The following is a 22,975-nucleotide window of genomic DNA, read 5'->3' as shown; positions in this document are numbered from 1 at the left end:
GATACTCTTTACCTTGAAATTTTGTCTTCACAATTAAACCACAGTAATGTCTATGGTTAAAACAAAGAACCAACAAACAAACTGTATCTTACTCTTATTAGGTTCTTAGTAGGGGGAGGGCTAATTGTTGGAGGGGTTGGAAATTTTAATTCCAAAAACCCAAAAATAAGCTAAAATCAGGCTTTATAGAGCAAAATGAGGAGCCTTCCTTCCCTCTGTCAGCTGAAAATATTTTTACAAATTAATAAACGATGGGGGGGGGGTCCTAATAAGGTTCGAGGGTTGGAAGATTTTCGTTTTGGAGCAATCTCATCATTTAAAATATAAAGCACTGAGGATCCTTCACTTGCAATCAGAGTGATCTGAGGATTTAAAAATTGATACGAAAATTGATGTCATGTAGTCATACACAAACTTAGAATTTTGAAAATGGTTGAGCGATATATAGGAACTTAGTCGACCGCGCGCACATTATACCAAAGGAGACGCGCTGCGCGCGTAATGAAATTTTCCTGAAAATAACTTCAAGTTTCTTGACTTTTTGGCTTTGTTTGGGCTCAGCCTGCCTATGAGTGACGGTGGGATTAATCAAGGAGTCAAATGGCTTGTTTTTTAGTAATTTAGAAAACTTTCCCGTTACCGTCAACGGCTCTAACTTGCTTCTTGGTACCAGACAATCTCAATCAAACGGAATCGACGATCGAACCAGTCGAACCAAATCGAACACAATCGAACACAATCGACCGATTGAAATTCGAATGTCGAACGCAATCGAATCTCAATCAAACGTCAAAATTCTGGGTAATATTTGATTGGTTCGATTGTTGTTTGACTGGTTCGATTGTCGATTCCGTTCGATTGAGATCGTCTGGCTTTATTATGCGATGAACAATCCGGGGGTCAATGAATCGACGATCGAACGCAATCGAACCCAATCGAACATCAATCGAACGCAATCGAATATCAATCGAATCTGAAAATTGCGGTAATATTCGATTGAGATTAGATTGTGTTCGACAATCGAATTTCAATCGGTCTATTGCGTTCGATTTGGTTCAACTGATTCGATCGTCGATTCCGTTCGATTGAGATCGTCTGGTTGGTACTATCTGACAAAACATGGCATGGGACGGCAAATTTGAGTTAAAGAACGGCAAATTAAAAAATACATGATTTCTCTTTCACACTGAGTAGGCTCTTAAATCAAAATATAAAAAAATCCGTAGTGGAACACACGCGAATGTTTGGAAGAACGAAGAAGACCAAATTCTGGTGGCAAAACAATGGAGCGTTTGATGTCACTCACGCGGCAAGTTACACACTCGTTATTTGTTAAAATCTCCAATCAGCATCCGGTCATTTTGAATGAAAACAAAGAGTTAAAAAGGGCGCGGTATCAGTGAAATTTATCGTGTCATGTTATGTTATGACAGAAAGTATGATTGATAAACTTGGTGGAGTTATCAAAACAAATTTTTTGTCAAAGAGATTTAACAGTGAGTGAAAATACAGGCCAAATATCAACAGTCCCATGTTTCAACCAATTGTCCTAAGTAAAGCAGTTGACGGTACATTCCGTTTTATTTAGCAGTCTATTTCTATTTCTATCCATTTATTTGCATAAGCCTAAAAAAGCTAACATCGCAAATATTTAACAAAAACTTGTTTATAAAAATAAAAAAGTATGAAAAGGAAGAAGAATAAAATACAATAATAAATAGTTATACAATAATGAATAGTAATAAATAGTATAACAGTAAAAATAATTCGATTGTTGTTCGACTGGTCCGATCGTCGATTCCGTTCGATTGAGATCGTCTGGCTTTATTCTTGCAGCTTTCCAACATCCAAGCTCTCAAACATCACAAGCCGAATGAAATTCCTTTCGATTTCCCGTAGAAATTGTGCAATGAACAATCCGGGGGTCAATGAATCGACGATCGAACGCAATCGAACATCAATCAAACGCAATCGAATATCAATCGAATCTGAAAATTGCGGTAATATTCGATTAAGATTATAGATTATATGACAGTATAGATTAAAGGTTTTGTTTTGATTGAAAGGTCTGATGATGCTGATGTAGTAAAAACAAGTGCAACAAGATTAGAAAAAGGTTTTGAAAAAATGAAAATATATACATTGAATAAAAAAACATTCCTCAAACAAAGGGACTTTTAATAATACTCTTTTGAATGTTTTTAATTTATGTTTATAATAAATTGAACGTTTTCTATCATCAAAACATTCAATTGTAAATTTGCAGAAATTTGTTCGGAATCAACTTTGCTATTTTTTTTTTACAAAAGCAATATAGAATGTGAGGTCACATTTCGAAACAACTTTTGATCTTTCACTTGTTTGCAGCATATCGTTGCGTAAAAAAGTAGCTTTAATTTATCTGACTCAGCATGAAGACACTGCCTAAAATAAGCTCATTTTATTCCCATAGAATACCTTTAAATTCTTCTATCAAGATTACAGGATTTGGAGTGCGGGCCAGTGGGTGCGGGCCGATTTTGGTTTTCTTTTACAAACTTCAAAAATTTGATATTTTTTGCTTTTACCGGAATTTAGCTTAAGTGCTTGCGTATATTGGGTATATACAATTGGGTATATCAACTTGCAGCATGAATTTTTTTTTAGAAACTAATAATGAGAAATTAAAAAAATATACAACTGAGATGGATGCTGAAAAGAAAATAGCTGTTTTAGAATGGGTAAGTTCTTCACATCATTATTTTCAATTTTCCTGAAACATTGATAGCAGTGACAGAATTAAATTTTAGTTGTACTTGAAAGTACTGTGATCTCTCTCTAGTTTGAAATTAACTAGAACAGGATGGAACTGTTTATGACAGAAACTTTATTCTAATTTCATTTGTAGATCAAAGCTGTGGTGGAGGGTGTTGAACTTGCCAATTTATCAGAAATCAAGAACCATTCTTCTATTATTCTTCAATTACTGTCAAAAATGTAATCTATTGTATATAATAAATTTATTCTCAAAATTATAAAACGTAGTTATTTAGAAGGGATTTCCTAAAAATTTTAACTTTTCAAAATGCACTCATTTTTATGATAAATGATCCAAATTTTCTTACTGTAAAATTGTAGAACTTTGTCAAGCATCTTTAGATCCATATATATGATATTTTTTTATTTTTTTATTTGAATACCAGTGATCCACAGCTACAATATCCAATTGGAACAAACGAAAAGAACTTTTCATGGATATGTGCTCATTTAAAAGGTATTTTTTTCATCTTCTGCCTACTCTCACAAGATTTAATTGCATTATGAATGGCCTCGAGTTTATAGCTTTTTTTGCTCTCTTTGTCAGATAATAAATTATTTTAATATTACAGACTTGTTCAATGAAGATGTGATTGATGAAAATAAAGTTCAACTTGGAAATGAATTGGAGATTGGAAAGGTATCGACTCTTGTATATTTGTAATGATCCTTTTCGATTATTGTATAAGATCTAGAATACAAACAGAGGTCTTTTGACTGTTTTGGACATTCTGTTTTGCATTGTATTGATTGGTTTATCCCTTTTGGCAGTTATTGGCATAGCACTTATTTTCATGAATCAGTCCCATAAAAAAATCACCATGTTAGGGGCTTTGGCAAAACTCCTGGTTTTAAATTTGTTTTTGGCGTGCAATAAGTTTCGCTAATTTTAAAGTTTTGCTTTCATTCAATTGGCCAAAACATTAAATTCCGGAAATCATTTGGTAGTAGAATTGCAGTTTAAAACAATGAATAAATACACTATCAACAAATAAGTAAACAAATTAATGAAAAAATAAACAGATTCTCAAAAAAAGAATTTAACTAAAAATATTCAAATATTCTTTAAATATAACAATGTTTATTATAATCAGTTTGGCAAATGTTTTAGAATTTATTCATCACTCAAAAATGGCTTGCTTATTTTGATTTTGCTTTTATCAATTTTGTGTTTCCGCAAGGTTGATCGAATTTCCTTTTCGTCGTATTCTTGGTATTCACCGTTAGATTTTTTCCGCATTTTCCTAATATCGATTGGCTTGTTGTATGATGACAATCGACGTAAAGCTTTGATTACACCTCGCTCTTCATCATCAGTTTCAAAATGGTTATAAACGCTAAAAGACGTTGACTTTTGCAACAGATCATCAGGTATTTCATTCCTTGAAGAACAACGGAAGAATACTTTTCCTTCATCGTATTCGAAGGATGATCCATTGGAATTATCGATCCAAATCACCGGCTTATATTCTTCACCTAATACCGAAGCAATTAGATGCTTCTCATCCTCATTGTATGATGGATCCGCTACCTTAAGATGACTAATGTTTTTAATGTCCAAATTTTTTATCAAATTGACGATGTTTCGAATGTCCCTGTAATTCCTCCATATCATAATCTTTGCTTTTAAGAACAGTGTTGAGATAAGATTGTCGCGTGATTCTTTGTACAACGTAAGGAATTCGACACACTCATTTTTATGTGTGTCGATATAAAGTGTTCTCCCTTTGTTCATGAATGATGGAACGTTGATAAAGCTACCAACAAAGTCTTCAAATACTGGCTTTACTAATCCAAATCTAGATGAAAGCAAATTGATGAAGGCGAGAAGCTTTTGACCAGGTCCTAAATTGTCTTGTAGATTATTGTAAAATGACAGGAAAAGTTGATTTTCATTCATCTGCAACATACGCTGGATTCCCAAAATTGTAGGTTTGCAACTTGTTAATTCTCTATTTTCGAAAAACGGTCCGATATCTTTCGTAACACAAATGTGAAGTCCCGTCAAATACTCTTGTAGAATTAGATGACGGAACTGGAAAGTCGCTTCTGTAGAATAGGATGTTTGGTGCTTTGTTATAAAACCGGTTTCTTCGATTGGTATCGGACTTTTCAACGATGCAATATCTTTTTCATTGAATACCACTTTATTCTGCATGTAAGTAGTGACAGAAAGTTTCATCAAGCATAACAAAATTTCGGCGACAGTTTAGTCTTTTACAATATCCATCAAGTTGGTGTGGACTGGCGATTTTCTCTTTAGATGATTTCTGATGAAAATCAAAGTCGTGTAGAAGTAAAGTTCTGTTTGTGTGTTGATTGGACTTTTTATCAAATCCTCTGCGAAGACTGTACAAATGACTAATAAAAAGACCGGGACACGTGCCATTACCCGTAAATTGTACGATCGTTCGATAAGTTGATGAACAGAGAAGGCTTTGTCTTTGCGATCACCAAAAAAGTTATTTATATATTTCTGTATATTATCATCGTCAAATCCACAAACTTCGATGTTCTTACGCTTGGAGTTTACGGGACTATGGTTTTTCACGAACTCGATAGCTTTCGGTCGTCCACATGCGATAACTTTGTGGTGGGGAAGCCAGGCTCCCAGAGGGTTTAACAAACTTCGAACAGTTCGATTGAGATTGTCCTCAGTGGATGTTGACGAGTTTTCAGAAAGATATAAATATTTCAACTCGTCAAGACCATCCACGATGATAAGAACTCTCTCTGAAATCTCCTTCAGATCTTCAAATGAAACCAGCTTCATCGTTTCAGGAAACTTAAGTTTGAACAGTTCTTGAATGTTTGAAAACTGACTTGAAATGTTGTTCAGGTCACGACATGTCAGTTTAAAAACAAAGTCAATCTCATCTAGCCCATCAAGCTCTCTCTTTGCCCATTTATAAGTCAGCATCTCTATTACTGTCGTTTTCCCGATTCCCCCAATCCCCCTCACGAAGACCAATTCATCTTCCTTGGAGAAGATGTTATCGAGTGACATCTTTGACGATGACTTAGGAATATATTGTTGTTCCATCAAAGCAGCGCGGTCAGAGTTCGACCATTCGTTATCAACGGTTGAAGATGGCAACACAACCAGATCAATAAAGACGTTATCTCGCATGACATAATTGGTATCACCGTCTCTTTGAGATAAGGGTTGCTCCACGAGACAACGGATCAATTCGTCTACGTAATTCTTACGTAATCCGTCAGTAGCAGCTTTCAAAGCTATAAAATGGAATAATTTTTTTATTTAATGCATTTGCTATCAATCAATCAATTAATCAATCAATCAATCAATCAATCAATCAATCAATCAATCAATCAATCAATCAATCAATCAATCAATCAATCAATCAATCAATCAATCAATCAAGTAATACCTTTAGTGATCAAAGTTTTCTTCTTGATATAGTCAATGATTTCGTGTTTTCCCATCATTTGAAGCTCCCTTTGGATATTTGGCCACGGAGTATCTTCCAATATTTTCGACAAGTCCTTTTCTTGGTCATCTTCCTCAATGCAAAGATGTTTCAAAAGTGTTTTTGATTCTTTTTCTGTTAGTTCCTTTGAAATATAATTCAAAACCTCGTCCAAGCAACATGACCCTATAAGGCAACATAGATACTACTATATTTCATCTTTTTAGCGCCACAAAAATAACAAAACTATGTAAGTAAATATACGTTTTTCGCTAAAACCTACACGCTTGTGAATATTTTAAAATATGAAAAGGAAAAACATGAAACCTTAAAAGAAAGTTCAAAGAGCGTCTCGGTTGTTTGAGAAAATGAGACTTTTGAAAATTATTTGTTTAACAATCACGAATTTTCCTTTCAACTCCCATCGCAAGTTGAAATTTACAAAAACTTTTGTTTATCGTCTCGTCAAAACTCAACCAAGTCTACCTTGGTAAATGTTATAAATGTTAAGCTAGCTTTATATAACGTATATCAATACAGCCTTACCTGGAAGATGCTTTTTCATTTGAGAGTTTTTGCTCAGACTCTGCTGTGCCCTTGCAATCTCGTCCAATCTATCGGCCAAAGCTTTGATTTCTGTTTGATGAAGAGTCGACTGTTTAGATAGATTGCCAATTTGTTGAGATGTCGAAGTCTGTAAATTTGCAACATCTTGAGATGTTAAAGATTGTTGGTTTGCCAGGGTTGTTTGTTGTTTGGCCAACGTGTGTTGCTTTCTCTCGAGATACAGATACATTGATTTAACGACATTTTCATACTTGAGGTCCAACGTCATTGTTTGGAGCTGTTTAGTGTCATATGTAAAGCCTAGATGGTTGATAATTATCTCTCCTTCCTTCCATTTCTGATTGAAATCTGCTTGCGTGATTTTGTCTGGATCTGTGTGGTGGATATAATTTCGCCATTCTCTCGCTCGAATTACAAATGCACCAATACTGAAGTCGTTTGGTGGAGGATTTTTGTTATTCCATCCTTTGAGAGGAGCTGGTAAGGTGGTGAAATTGATGATCAATACGCAAATAAGCGTCACGTCAAAATTTGATGAGTCTGTTGCGTTACCATTTGGAGGTAGAAGAACGTCCAACTGATCTTGTTTCAAGATTTTCTTCTTGAGGTTATTGATCTTTTTCCGATTGATGGGTGTTGAGAGTATTTTGTAAAGCAGTTGCGGATTTTGAGGTAGTCCACTATACGAAGGATCGTTTGAAAGGTTATGCAACACATGTAGCAGGAAAGATTTGAGGGGACCATGTAAGAATGTGGCAAGACGTAACCAGAATTGGATTGTGGTAATCAGCGCAACGATCGTTAACGTCATGGTTGCACCTTTCTAAGTAAAAGAATATTGACCATAGAATAATCATTTCAAGATCATGCGAAATTATAACGAAAGCAGTTGATGCTCTGTAATTCAACGTTATACTATACGAAACGCTCCATTACTCGATCCCCGTTAACAAGAAACTCTCTTAATCGACGCTATTACCTACCATTGGATAAAAATCTAATTCCCTGAATAGAAATTCCAATTAAAAAGAGGGTCAACTGTTTTTTAAACCCCTCCTTGCGGTTACTATTACCCTGCTGCAGCTGTAAGTTGACTTTGAGAAGTTCTGCCGGGCTTTGAAAAATAGACCTTATGTTGTCTGACAGGGTCGGGTTCTAAAATACTCCAGAATACTTTATTTAGGGACTATTATTTGTGATTTTACGTTCCTACATAATCAATGAGTAGGTACAAATCACGTTCCATTTTTTTAAGTACCCTCCCTCTGTGGAGCAAAATGGTTCTTGAGGTGCTCTTACCGATAAGAAAATACCTGCTTGGCAGGCTTTCTGTTTTCAAGTCCGAGTAGGTCTATCTAAAGTAACTCAAGAAAAATTTTATTATTTACCTGAAGTTAACGAAACAAACAAAGTTGTCTTAAAAAAATCACTCACCACGTAAAATGCGATTTAACATATAACAACATCTCTCCATATAACAATCATAAATACTAAAGCTCGTCGTCGTACAGAGCTCGTTGATTCGATTGCCACTAGCTTTTCATATTCCTTACTAATACCTTTTTTAGTAAAATCTTTTATATTATTTCCTATTTCTATTTACAATAGATAGAATCAATAAAAATGTTAAAATAGTTCATATTTTCGGATAATCCTTGTGTTACCAAGGTACTAATACGTTAGATAATCACCACCCATTGGCCCATTGATGACGTCATGATTAATTATGGCGTGTAATTAATCACCTCAAGTATATATGTTGTTAATTAATTACTACGAAGGAAATAAAAAAACATTTCTTATAAAAACTATCAATTTTAAAATTGCAAAAAGAAGTAACTTAAATACAAAACTTACTTACTTGATTTTTCTGTTTTTAAAATTCCTAAATCTATTTATTTTTTGCTATGATAAATTGTGTCTCACTATATGCGTCATCTGGAAGAGCTTCTTTGTATCATATGAATGTGAAGATGATGTTTGTCTCCGTGTATTCTTAATGCTTTAACTTCAATCATGGAGGTAATAAAAATATAGATGGAGAGTCAATGCCTTTTGTTCTATTCTGATTTATCATCGGAAGCAAACAGCTGTTTGGTTGCTTTGGGAATAACATGATTAATTTTGGGTATACTCGTGGGAATATTTAAGTTCATAAAAAACTGAATAAAAAGATGTTGGATTTTTAACAACTCTATTGTGAGATAATAACTTTGTTGATCAAAATAAGAAAAAGGTTGCCGTAACAAACACAAAATCCTATATTTCTAAGGGTCCCCTCTCATAAAATCATCGATAAATTTCAAAAAGAATTCTATATTACGATTAGGTAACCTTTTAATTAATCATCCATCAGAATTTGAAAGCCCCCTCCCTTTTAGACGTAAAGATTTCTAGTGAAGAAATTGTTCAATGAAAATGTGCTGAAACTCTCAAAATTAGCACTGTGTTCACCCAAAAATACATCGATATGAAATCATAGAACTTTTGTAACCTGACTTTGAGAAAATTATTTTTGTATCGCGTTTGAACAAGAACTTTTTGCATAATAAGTTTATTTCAATCAGGATAACATTCTCACTTCTGTTCTTATAAATTTACATTTCGGATTTTTTTGCTTCCAATGATGGTACATCAAAGAAAAGCCGCTTTGAATAGATTTATAAAAGATTTCAACGATCATTTAGGTCATTACCGAGACGTTTTCTCTCCATCTATATCTTTATTACCTTCATGCTTCAATTAAAACATTTCGAGAGTTTATGACGAGCTTCATTTGTTGATTTAAATTTCTTTCGTACCTAAAATTCGAATTAATCTGAAAAAGGCAAAAAGCTTGCTCTGGAGGGGGAGGTGGAAATACACCTAACTGGGTTCGAGTTTACGAGGAAGGGTCACGTTAAAATAGCTGAAGTTATTTCATTTTGGTTAAAGACTCTCCAAGGAGTCCTTAAACTATTTACATCACATTTTTTGTCATTGTATTTTCATTCGTATAAAACAATAAATTTTGACGTTATTTCCTTATAATTCATTACCAGACCCCTCAAAAGCCAACCGCGCCGTTAAGGGCTGATACGTGTTTTCCTACAACGACGTAAAAGGTTTCTATCTAATGGAACCAACCAAGTAGAAAACTACATTGAGAAAATTTCTAGCTGCATTCTCCTTGTTGTTTTTCAGCTGCTTTGCTTAGTACTGGAGTTGACGTTGACAAGTTCAGAAAATACAAGTCACATCTTAAAGATTCAATGTTTGCCGGAGATTGTTCAAACTAATATCATGTCAATGACAAAAATGGTGTTTGATAACAATGAAAAGTTCAACCTGGGTGATATTATGGAAAGAAAATTAAGACTAAGTGGTATGTGTCGTCGGTTTTATTGACTTGCCTTTTCAAGACATTTATATTTCTTGCACACATTCAGGGACTCCTGTATGGTAACCCATATTTCCTAATTGCTTTCTACTTTTACACGTCATTTGTTGTGGAATAGCAATGGTCAGAAATACGTTTGCTTTGTTTGATAAAGAATAAGTGAGCACTTCGATAGGAAGGAATGATGTATTTTTGCCTCACTATTGAAGTAGATGCATATTTCAAAACACTGTAATAATTAGATTTTTTTTTCCTTGTAGTGAGTGAAGAAACTAGTTCAGATGAAGATCTCACTTTCAATAACTCCATCCCTGTGTCAAACAATACACCGAACCAGCCTAGTACACCTGTCTTCGCTTCTCCATTGATGCCCAGGAAAAGTACATTGGATACTTCTGTCAATGAGAACACTTCTCCTTTAGCAGTTTTCGCTTCTTCACCTCAAGCTATGTACAGGAGAATGATGGTACGTCAAGTTCACTTCACATTTTTTTTTCTTTATTGAAACAAAAACACGTGTACACTACGAACATATATTACAAAACATTACTTAAACATAAAATATAGTCCCTCCCCCCGCTAGGAACTAACGTTATATCGCCAGAGGTACTAGACTATGTAAAAAATAAATAAATAAGTAAATAAAGAGAAAAAAAAGAAAAAATCTTGGAGAAGGAAGCTACAATTGTTAGGTAAAAGCCTAAAATAAAGCACCGCTAAACCAGTTCCGTTAAGAAATTCAACAACAGAACAAAGAATAGATTTATTTAGATTTGAACTCAAACTTTCATCCCCATATAATAAAAGCCGACAGAAAAAGGAGGGGGTTAAGTGGCGCATGAAAAATAATACCTAGGGTCTGAAGTTTGTCGAACAAAGATTGTCTTGCATGGGAATATATAGAGCAGTGCAGAAGAAAGTGCTGAGTGTTTTCAACAGAGTTAGTTCGGCAACCACAGAAAGGGTCTAAAGTGTCGCGGAAGCCATGTCTAAATTTATGCTCGTTGAGTTGGCTGAAACCGACCCGAAGTCGATTGAGAAAGATCACTCCTTGAATGTCAGGAACATCAAAAACATGAGATTGCTTGGGTCTCAAAAATTCATAGATTGCTTTTTTGAAAATTTTAATTGAAGGTAGATCTCGTATATTACCTCCCAGAACATTCCACTGAGATATGCAGTACGGAAAAAAGTGTTACTTCACATTATTCAGAAATTTGGGGAATTAGTACACCCCCTTCTCACAGACCCACTGGGACCAAATATAATCCTTGGTGGAAATTTTTGTCCTCCAATTTTTGTCCTCACTGAAAATAATCAAATTAACTAATCCTCACTGCAAAAATTATGCTATTTTTCCCGTCCCCACTGAATTTTCTGATTCAAAATAAAAGAATTTAAATCCTCAGCCATAAAAAATATGGGAATATCAATCCCCGTCGAGTTTCATTCCGTTATTTTTACCCCCCCAGTGGCTGAAAAAATCCTACCGGGTCTGTGAGAAGGGGGTGTACTAGTGTACGTAAACTATGTGATAGCCACACCAAAAGTGAATTCTTTAAATATGTAGAGTTGACAGTTTCATTACTATTGGCGAGGTGAACTAAGTTTTAATTAAAGGCTTTAAAGTCCAAGAAATGAATTCAACGCTGGTTAGAGTGCTTATTGATTTTCATTGTTTTGTGAAAATGATTTTATATCTATGCTATTTTCAGATTGAAAACCGGAAATTAAAGCAAAAGGTTCGCCACTCAGAGTTATTCATGAGAAGACAAACAGAATTTGAAGATCAAGTTACACAAGATATCGAAACTGAAAAACAAGACCTTATGGAAAGAAACAGAACGCTTCGTGAGTACCAAACAAGCGAACATCAGGCTCTCAGATAACTCCGTCCAACTTATTTACATGGTTCAGAGATAAAATGAAATGTCCCTGTTTATTAAGATTTTTTTCCCGTTCCTATTTTGATCCCTCCTTCAAATTAGAGCCGCACGTCCAGACAATTTTCATTTAAGCTTCAATTGCTGTGAAGCTGTTTTATCATACGGATTTGCAAAGTCAAATTTTTTTTATTATTTAGTGAAGGAGCAAGAGATACACTTACAAAAGATTCAAGATTTAGAAGATGTTATCAATAAGATCAAAGAAGAAGTGGAATTTCTTCAACTGGAAGTGCAGGCTAAAGACAAAGAGTTAGCAGAGTAAGGCCTTGGTGATTAGGAAATTATGAGATTTGTGGATTGAGTAAAATTATCGAAATTTTTCATCAAAAATCTTCATCAATCTTAAAAGTTTTGGATTGACCCTAACTTTATTTTTGTTTATAGCCAAGCTGCTCACATGAAGAAGTCGAATGAAGTAGTATCAGACATGCAAACGCTTCTCGACAAACTAAGTGAAACTGAGGATGAGCTGAAACAACACGTAATCAAGCCTCTTTAATTCAATCGCATTTCGTTCCAGACCTTTATCAAAGTTTCCAGTTGACTTATCTAGCCAGTGTAAAAAGTTTCGTCTAAAAATTCTAATTTGATATGCTAATTTGCTGTGTAAAATTCATTCCTTGTCTCAGATGAAAAATCTTGCTTTGACCACTGATAGAAATCCTGAAGATTAACGCATCCAAAACTTTACTTCATCATATAATTAACTCTGTTTGTAATTTGATTTAGAAAACTTTATACGAAGATGAGACGAAGAAGAATGTGGCACTCACATCCAAAGTTTACGAACTTGAACAGTTGAACACTGAAATGAAAAAAGAAATGCTTTCCACTAAAGAAGCTGTTGAAAGTATCACCAAAGAAATGGAACAACGTAAAAAAGATTATTCTGATCAGCTCGCTCATCTTCAGGAGAAACTCGAAAAATGGGAACAAAAATCATTAACGCAAGCAGGTAAAATTTTGGTATTTATTGAACGGCCTTTTATCTTTGAATTACAGTATGTTGGTTAACTCCGCTCATTCTTTTATTTTTCATATATTTTTCTTAATGATATTCAGTCCTCATTTTAGTAGACTCAGGTTTTCAACGTCGTGTTGATATTAGATTTTTTTTTCATTCTACAGCTAAGACCCACGAAGCACTATCAGTTGAGATTCAAAGAGACGCAGAAATTTCTTCATTGAAATCAGAAGTAAAGAAACATGTTAACACCATCAAAGTTCAAGAAGCCACCATCATCAACATGGGATACGAATCCAAAAATATTCAAACTAAAAAAGCTGAACTAGAAGTATATTTTCTTATCATTTTTTTAAATCTATAACTTGGTTTCGAATCAGTGCTCAAATGTAAAAGTTGAATGTGGTTTCATTTTCTTTGCAAAGTTTTAAAGAAATGAAATCATCTCAATTTTTCCTTTTCCATACCTAGAATCTGTCTAAATTCACAAAAAGACGCAGTAGAATTCTCTTAGGGCTGCCAGTGCGAATCTGTTTATCTAATAGGTATGTCGTGTTGTTACTATTTGCTTCATTTTCGATTTTTAGCTCCAAGTGGAACATTTAAAGAAAGAGATTGAATCGTTGAAGAAGAAAGCTGAGGAATCAACCGAAAAGTAAGTGAACATTCTACCTCTTCATACTTTTAAAAGTGGTCTTGGCTTAATTCTCTTTTCTCAGCAAAAATCTTTCAAATTTGACTGAATCCATCTACTTTTTTAGGGATGTGTTGTTGATGCTGTGGCCCAGATGTTTTTATTATATTTTATTTTCTTCTTTTTTCAGTTATAAAACCCAAAGCAATCAGTACATGGACCAGATCAGTACATTGTTGAAACAAGTTGCTGAACACACTCAACGCAATGAAGGTTTGAACGCAAAGGTAAGTAAATTCACATTAGCTGGTTAAGTCATGAAAAATTGATCTCTTTCCCAATGATGACGTCATCGAGTATGGAAACAGATGATTGCAAACCGCCCTTCCTAGAAATTCTGCTCTGTTTCCCAATTTTTCGAGTACAAGCTGTCTCCTGGAAAGAGGAAGCAAACTCTTAGCCTGCTTCTGATTATACATTCTCGTTTCTTCTAAACAATGAAACTACACTTTTTTCCTTAACATCAGATGACAAACGCTGAAGAAAAGTGTAAAATGTTGGAGCAACAAATTGGAAAATTTGAAGAAAGTGAAACTCGAATCAATGGTATGTAATAAATAAAGACTAGCATTTTTAAATTGAGCTACTACCTCCAAATGTAGGCTTGTTGGATGCTTTGCCAAGAAGTTTGCCAGTGGTTTACAGTATCGAAATGCGAACTCATTCTCACTGATCCTTCTTTCAGAACATCTTCAGAAGCAAACGAAAACGATTGAAGAAAAGGACGGAAGGTATATCAGCTATTTCCGATTAAATTCAAGATTCTGAGTTGATTTTTTAATACCCTTAATCAACGCTACTAACGTGGTGGTGAATCACCGGCGTGGGTCTGTACTCAGTATAGACTATCCCCGGTGTTTAGATGAATGTCCTACATCTATCGGATCCATTACGTTAAGTATTGGCTACTGTACATTTCATCACCAAACTCCTTGAGGCAACTTTGGTGGTGGGTATATCTCGCCAGTTATTATCCTCAAAGGAGAAAGATTGATGATGGGATTTCAGCATTAGCCGCTAGGGCTGACCAACTGCTTTGATGGTATATGTGTTTTATCAATTGACTTTTTATGTGGCCCTTGGGTATATCGAGTTATCGATATGGGTATATCGAGTTATCGATATATCGAGTCACATTATTGACGTTTTGCTATTAGTATAGCTGTAGACTGGCACGCCAGTCGGGCTGGAACGGTATCACGCGGGAAAAGTGAGTGAGGGGTTAGATAAGGATGGGAAGAAATTTTGTCGACGGCAAGGGCTGAAAGCTTTTAATCAGCAGCCTCTCGCCAATTTTTGCTTGCTCTCTTACGCAGCTCATATTCGAGCAAACGCCCGCCGCCTTTATGTTCCCGCCCTCTGACATGATTAAATAACAAACTAGTTTGCTAGTCTAGTATAGCTGTTTCTTTACATGTGCTGATATTCACAAAATGTATATTCCTCGTATTTTTTAGGATATTGTTGTTACAAAAAGAAATTGAGGAAAAGAAAGGATCTATCGTCTCACTGGATGTGTAAGTTTTTCTCTCCTTTACCCACTCTCTATTTGAAATCTGCAATCTCTGTCGAAATATATTAAGAATTTGGGTTATTTCCTCGTTTTTCGAAATTTGAAGTTCGGGCGAGAAAGTCGCATTTGGGCTATCCCGTCAAATGTAATCGAATGTTTCAATTCCAGGCCTTATTGGGCAATTCTTGAACTTTTGAATCCTCGTATCCTAAGGTCCTAACTCAGAGTTGAAACTCCACTCTTCCAACTTAAGTTAAAGCACTTCCAAATCGTTTGTGGCTATAAGAGTTCGTGGGGGGAATTTCCCTTTTTTCTGAAATATTATGACCTTGATTTTAGTTTTCTTGTTTTAGTTTTAAACATTAAATTTTCTGTTATACTTATACTACACTGATATCAGGGATTTTTTCAAGCACTTTGAGCTACTACCGTTTATGTATAATTAGATTGAGTTTCAGATGCGTGACAAAACGCGAGCGAAGCGATCGCGATTTAGAGCTGTAAGAAAATTTTTTACTCCAAATTTGGCCCTGGATTGCTTTAAACAAGAACAAAAGGGGTGAATACATTAACGCCGCTTAAGTAAAAATAGAAAGATTTTGGCCCATTTTACGGCGGTCATTTTAACGCCGGCCCTTAATCACGCCACGCACGAGCCCAAAAATAACACCAATAAGGGCCGGCGTAAAAAGGGCCGATTAGTTAAATAGAAAGAGTTGTGGCAAAAGCGAAAGAAGAAATAACAACAAATCTGTTTTTTTTTAGGAAAAAATCTACAAAAGAATTTACAAGTAATAATGAGGATTCTCTTAAAAATTCATTTCATCAAGAACAAATCTCACATACACCCCTGTCTCTTACTCTATTCTTTATCAAATTATGCGTGTTTCAAAGATCACTTTTATCAAATCGCTTTTTTCGAAACTTTTAAGAGTGTTTCAAAGATCACTTTTATCGAATCGCTTTTTTCGAAACTTTTAAGAGTGTTTCTAAGATCACTTTTATCAAATCGCTTTTTTCGAAACTTTTAAGAGTGTTTCTAAGATCACTTTTATCAAATCGCTTTCTTCGTAACTTTTAAGAGTGTTTCTAAGATCACTTTTATCAATTCGCTTTTTTCGAAACTTTTAAGAGTGTTTCTAAGATCACTTTTATCAAATCGCTTTTTCGTAACTTTTAAGAGTGTTTCAAAGATCACTTTTATCGAATCGCTTTTTCGAAACTTTTAAGAGTGTTTCTAAGATCACTTTTATCAAAGCGCTTTTTTCGAAACTTTTAAGAGTGTTTCTAAGATCACTTTTATCAAATCGCTTTCTTTGCTTCTTCGCTTTCTTTTTTCGCTTTTTTCGAAACTTTTAAGAGTGATTCTAAGATCGATCTTATCAAATCGCTTTATTCTTTGTAACTTTTATGAGTGTTTCAAATATCACTTTTATCAAATCGCTTTATTCTTTGTAACTTTTAAGAGTGTTTCTAAGTTCACTTTTACCAAACTAACCACTTTCTCTATTACTGCAGCGAGTATTGTCCCAAGGTCACTTTATCTATAGCTTTACGTGTAACTTTCAAAAGCTAGCTTCTTATAAACGAGGTTAGAAAATATATTCTGCTAGTTGAAAAATTCCGACGAATGAATGACCGAGAAGATTTTAAGTTTTATCGACTGGATTTGATTTCAGTCGGACATAATGTCCGATTGCAGTCCTGCATTGTCGAAAATAATAATAAAGAATTTCAATGAGTGGGACAGAGGTATACCAAACTTCATCATTTTTTATTAGGTTATTCTAATACAGGTTTTCTCTAAAAGATTATTCGTGGTAGGACAGGGGTATCTTCAAAGTTTTTCTTTTAACTTTAAATAGTCTGATTTTGTTTTTCAAATGTTGATTTGATTTGAAAAGAAAAGTTCCTAAAGCTTCCTTATACCTCATCGACCCCGAATAGTTTTTTGGAAGCAATTTTGCTGTAAATCTGTAATGACTTTTATTTCAATTTTGACCCCTTCTATAAAGTTATCCTTTTGAAAAAAACTTTAATGAAAGAAGTAACTCAATAAGTAAATTCATTCCCCTTTCCAAAAATCCAAGTAAATGCGAAATAAATTTTCTTAGAAATCTTTTCCCATTAAAATCCATTTGTTGCGTATGTTAAACCGTTTGTGACGAACGGTTTTTTGAATGATTCTTTAAAAGCATTCGTGGCAAACGGAAAAGCATACTTCGCGTACGGTTTCATATCTCAAGTTTTCGTAAGCGTTCTTCACGAACGGTTTTCTTTTTAGGCCGTTCGTCACAAACGGGTTAAAAAGCATAAGCGTTCGTCGCGAACAGTTTCATTAAAACTTTTTTGTAGGGCGTTCGCGAAGGATGCAAAAGCATTCCATTCGTTGCGAACGGTTAACCCGTTCGTCACGAATGGAAAAGCGTTCGTGTGTCCGAATCGAACGGTTTCTGACCCAGTAGTGTTGTCTTTACTCTATACTGATTAAAAACAAACAATTGGCGTTTCTGAGAAAACTGCTTTGAAACTTTTTTCTTGTAAATTTTTTTTTATATTTCGGATTGAGTTTCATAACCCAATCTTGGATTGAGTATTTTTGCCGGTATACGGTAGTAAAAAAGTGCTTAGAAAAATCCCTGCTGATATGTGCTTTTGATGTTATCCCATTACAAAATTGTCAAGACAAAGCCTCAATGAACACATACAGTTTGATTAGCTTTGACGTCAGACTTTGCTTATATATTTATTTGTTTACATTTATTTTTCTTCAGAGAAAAAGTGAAAATGGAAGCAAAATTGCAGATCCTGACTGAAGATCGACTTCGGCTTCAAGAAATTGAGACGAAACATCAAAGTGTGCTTTATGAAAATGAACGATTGAAAAATGTTGAAAGTGCAAACAGTGTTTTGGAAAGTCGAATAGAGAGTTTAAAGAACGTGGAAAAGTTGTATGAAGTTGCATCAAATGAAGCTACCACACTTCAACAATCGCTTCACAAGCTCGCCGAAGAAAATAAAGAGATTACAGTTCTAAAGAAACAAATCAACACATTGAACGCCGAAACAACAAAATTATCCGCTGTGCGTGACCAACAAAAACAAGATCTGGAAGAAAGTCAAGAGCAAGCGAGTCTGCTTCAAAAGGAAATTGACCAATTAAACGGTGAATTGAGCGAGAAAATGAAAATGAGCAAGAACATTCAAGAATTAGAAATGGAGAATGAGTCGGTGAAGAAGACAGTGGAAGATTACAAGCAAGCCAGTACGAACAGTGAACGAAGTCATCAACATCTCATGAACGAGGTTGAAGAATTGAGAAAGATCGAAGCGGAAAATAAATCACTCCTACAAAACGAGCTGCAGCTGAAAGAGAAGCTACACCAAATCCAACAGTCATCTGACTCTAATCAAAACGAAATGATTGTTTTGAAAGAAGAGAAGGAAAAAGCTCTCAAAGAGATCCAACGCTTGGAAGCGGATGCTCTTGAACAAGCGAAATTACGAAAAGCAGAACAGATAAAGTTGGAAGAAATGAACAGCGTGGTGGAGGAGGCTCGCCAAAAGAGTGATGTCTTGACCAAAGGTCTTGTTCACCAAAAGAAAGAAGTAGAATCAAAGGAAACTTGTCTTCAAGAAAGTTTGACCAAGGTCCAATGTTTACAACAAGAGATTGTAACGTTGAAAGAGTCACGTGATAAACACCGAGAAGAAATGCAAACCCAACAACAAAAACTGACGGAGCTGAGAGAGGTGGAGATCCAATACAAAATCATTCAAAGTGAAAACACCGCCCTTCAGTCGGTCAGTGAGAATCTGAAAAACCTCAGTTTTGCGTACGAGAAAAGTGAACAGAAATGTCAATCTTTGCGGCAGGAGATTGACGACTTGGACCAACTTCGGGTACACAACACTGAGTTGAAATGTCAAAACAAGACTTTGGAAGTTGAATTGAAAGATGGGGCTTCGAGACGTGGTCAACTCACTAACGAAATTGCAGAATTGAGATCACAAATCGAAAACACCAAAACAGAATATGAGATGACACTGGTCACCAAAACCAAATCCTTCGAGGACGAGAAGAATTCAATGAAAAGTCAAATGGTCAACCACCAAATGGAAATCACCCAACTGAGTCACCAAAATGAATCGTTGAAGCAATCTGTGGAACATTTCACCAAACTGCAGGAGGATTGGAAGGTCAGTGAACAGAAACTGGTTAGAGATTTAGCTTCACAGAAATCATCGAACGAGACAGAAAACAGCACTCACTTGAAACATATTGAACTTTATCACATCAACGAAATAGAAGACAAAAACAAAACCATTGGTGATCTACTTCAAAAACTCGACCAATGGAAAGAAGCACATGGTAAGGACTCCCTTTTTTCGAATTTTGTTCTGTTTCTTCTGCGAATTGTTAACAACTAGCTTTTTAAGTTCATTTTTAACCTAACGATTTGTTGTGAGATTGAGTATGTTTTTACTTGCATTGTTTTAATTCAAGGAACCTAAAAATCTTCCCTTTTAGACGATCAAGTGAAATGCTCAGAACGACTGGAAGCACTGAATAAGGTATTTTTACTGATTGCGGAATCATGTTTATGTTTATGTTTAGTGTTAACTTTGGTTTCTATCTCATCCATCCTCTATTACTAGTAGTAATCAAAATGCATCAAGAATTATCTAAAGTTGAAAAGGAAAACAACTAGGCAAGATAATAAGCGTTTTTTTTATTCATATTCAGCCTATTGAAATTCCCCTTAGAAAATCATTAATTTCTGTCATTGTTTAGGAGGTACTGGAAGAGTTGAAATACAAAGAAGAATCCTTCAAAGATCTGGAAGATAAATATTACCAAGCATCGAATGACCAAACAAATCAAAAGAGATCGACTGCAACAATTCGATCCTTAGAAACACAACTGAAAGCTTCAGAAGAAGTCATCATTAAAATGAAGAAGCAAATCAAAGAATTGGAATCAAACGCTGATCAGCCAATCAGAAGGAGCAAACCGATCGAACCAACCAATGATCGAAAGCTGACGACGTCAACAATAGCCAGCTCATCAGATCGTGATGACAGTGGACCGCTTCTAGAATCCCATTTAACAACTGAAGATAAAGCTGAACAGATCTTCCAAAGATCGCGATCTACGCGCGCTAACTTGCGACGAAGCTTGATCGTCATGCCAACAACGCGTGAAGAAGTGACAACGTCAGAGGAGGAAGCGACCTTCCAGAAGACGTATTCGTTACGACAACGGAGTGAGAGAAGACGCTCATTCCAACCACGCCGTTACATGGGTGGACATACACCACCCAGCAAACGGACTTTCCTTGGTGATCCTGCGCAAGCACGAATCTCGATGTTTAGCACGGAACCTGAAGAAGAGCCTGAGGTCCATAATGACTGGGGTCTGATTGCTAACCTTCAAAACGAACAGGTCGGTGTTCCACTTACTTACCTTTGGAACCACTCCTAAGTTTCTATTTGTGTTTTTGACTTGATTAATTCTACCAATTATTAAAAGAGCTCGTGCTTTTAGCGCTCCTTTAAATGGACACAGATGAATTTCAGAGAGCTCTATGTGCAATTTGGAGATGTTCTTTGCCGATAAACTGGTTGATAGTTGTTTTCATTACTCTCTTCTTTGTTATTTTTCAACAGACGGGTATTCCATTGACGGAGCTAAGCGAAGAAGACAGGTTACAAGAATTACAACGACGAAACACGTTGTGTTTGCCACATCTCAAATCTTCTTATCCAATGGAGTTGGCTGTTGACAAAGAGAATCACATCCCTGAAAAAGTGCTCAAAGATACTCACGGTAAACGAAAAGGGGAAAGTGAAGATGGACCGAGAGGAACATACAAAAAATGGAGAACCGAAAATTCCCTAAGCCTCAGTAATGATTTATCATATCTTGGACGTAGTACCCGTTCCGAATCAAGTTTGAGACGTGACACGATGACTCTCTCGTCAACAAAACAGAACGAGGCCATCGATGCACCACCTGCACAACAAAGTTGTGCTTTCGAAATCACCATGGACCCTCCAAAGAAGTCGCGTCCTAATCCAAGAATGACTCGATCACTTGCGTCCGGTAATCTCAAAACCAATGAAAGTACGAAAGAATCCAAAACACGACCTCCTGTGACGACAACTAAAGAACCGGCCTCTAGATCGGCGTCAACAAAGTCCGGGTCTAAAGGGCCGACGAGTCGTTTCCACCGAGGGGATGGTGTTCGGAGTTCCTTCAAAAGTGCAACGCAAAAAGTTGCAGCTTCCATTCGTGGTCGAAAAACGAACAAGTAATTATTGATTTTAATGTGGTATACGGAAATTCAATTATTTTTTATCCTTTTTTAATCTATTTATATCGGACTGTTTGGTTATTGTTTTTTCAGACACTAATCTTTATCTTAGATGATTGATATTGCTCAATAACAAACATTGCTTTGTAATCACTCTCTCAATCGTTAAGGGCTAGTTTATACTACTTAAATTTTGTACCTGCATATCATATTACCTGAGGGAATGTTAAGGTCCTAAGTGTTTGGATTGTTTATTCACATTGTCAATAGCAGTCATCTATTTTGACATTAGCAATGCTCCTCTTAAACGCCCTTGGTTCAACAATACTATTGTCCGGCTGTAATTTGATCCATCAAACGGGCAATGATGGTAGTCGATTTTCTCTAAACACAAGCTCTATGATTCGAATCTTTCTTTATTCGGATTAGTGATCAGTTCCCGCCAATGTGAAACCCTCATAAAAATAAAACTTCCACCATTACATTGCATTTGGATGATAACGAAACGAGCAGAGTATCCTTTCGTATCCTTTTCATGTTACTTTATTTTAGATTTTCTCATAATATATTTTTTGACATAAACAAAAACTTTTTCATCGATAATTATTGTATAATGGTGTAATAGCTTTACTTTTTGGTAAACTGGAGAAAAGAACTCACCACCAAACGCGGAGTTTTAGGCTTCTAGTAACTCTCTTCACTTAGGATTTTTGTCTATCATCTTTGCAACTTATCAATAAGAGTAATAAGGAATAATCGACCATCATAAGGAGCCACACACCGTAGCGGGAAGGCAAGCGGCAAGCATTACAGTTTATGATCAAAATACATTCGCTTTAATTGTGATGTTTCGTTTCACTTGCTATGAACAAATGCTTCAATTCTAGCATATTATACACCGTTGAAAAGATAATTCACTATAATGTTTACGAAAAATAATTAAATCCCTAAGTGAAAAACAGCAAAAGGCTCCAACGAGCTAGCCTCTAAGATCTGTAACCTTCGATGCAGGAACGTTACGTGAAAAATTATTGTATAGATGTAATCCGGAGGCTTCAAGTTCAAACATGAAGTTTCTAGCAACAATAGAATAAAAATTTATCTTTTTTCTTCGTTTTTCATCCTCATTTTATTAAATTTTTGAACTATCTCTTCGCATTCGTTGAAAAGGTCAAAACTTAAGCTTATAGAATAGAGTTTGTAGTTGCCCCTTTTCAGGGTTTCAGGTGTACAATACCCCATCGGGATTACCAGTGCCAGAAAATACTGGAAGTTGAGACAATAAAACCACAAGCGCCAATCAGGGGGGGGGTCAGGGTCAGAATTCACCGGAAATATTCGGTCGGCAGAATAGTCGGCCATCAGAAC

General features: G+C 35.5%; 1 protein-coding gene across 1 annotated transcript; it reads left to right on the top strand.

Moving 5' to 3' along the window:
- Positions 1-2,640: 2,640 nt before the first annotated feature.
- Positions 2,641-21,757, top strand: LOC136815637 (putative uncharacterized protein MYH16). The gene is made up of 20 exons (XM_067072086.1): positions 2,641-2,720; positions 2,888-2,976; positions 3,183-3,253; positions 3,369-3,436; positions 9,978-10,158; positions 10,434-10,639; positions 11,889-12,024; positions 12,257-12,377; positions 12,504-12,600; positions 12,849-13,074; positions 13,248-13,414; positions 13,671-13,738; positions 13,908-14,004; positions 14,245-14,323; positions 14,463-14,508; positions 15,235-15,294; positions 18,065-19,662; positions 19,822-19,865; positions 20,086-20,736; positions 20,961-21,757. The coding sequence occupies exons 1-20, from the start codon at positions 2,685-2,687 to the stop codon at positions 21,606-21,608; spliced, it is 4,689 nt and encodes a 1,562-aa protein (XP_066928187.1). The 5' UTR covers positions 2,641-2,684; the 3' UTR covers positions 21,609-21,757.
- Positions 21,758-22,975: the final 1,218 nt, after the last annotated feature.

The sequence above is a fragment of the Clytia hemisphaerica genome, unplaced genomic scaffold, assembly GCF_902728285.1.
Source record: "Clytia hemisphaerica strain Z4C2 unplaced genomic scaffold, Clytia hemisphaerica genome assembly, whole genome shotgun sequence".
Classification (NCBI taxonomy): Eukaryota; Metazoa; Cnidaria; class Hydrozoa; order Leptothecata; family Clytiidae; genus Clytia; species Clytia hemisphaerica.
This window is presented reverse-complemented; position numbering and strand designations above follow the sequence as displayed.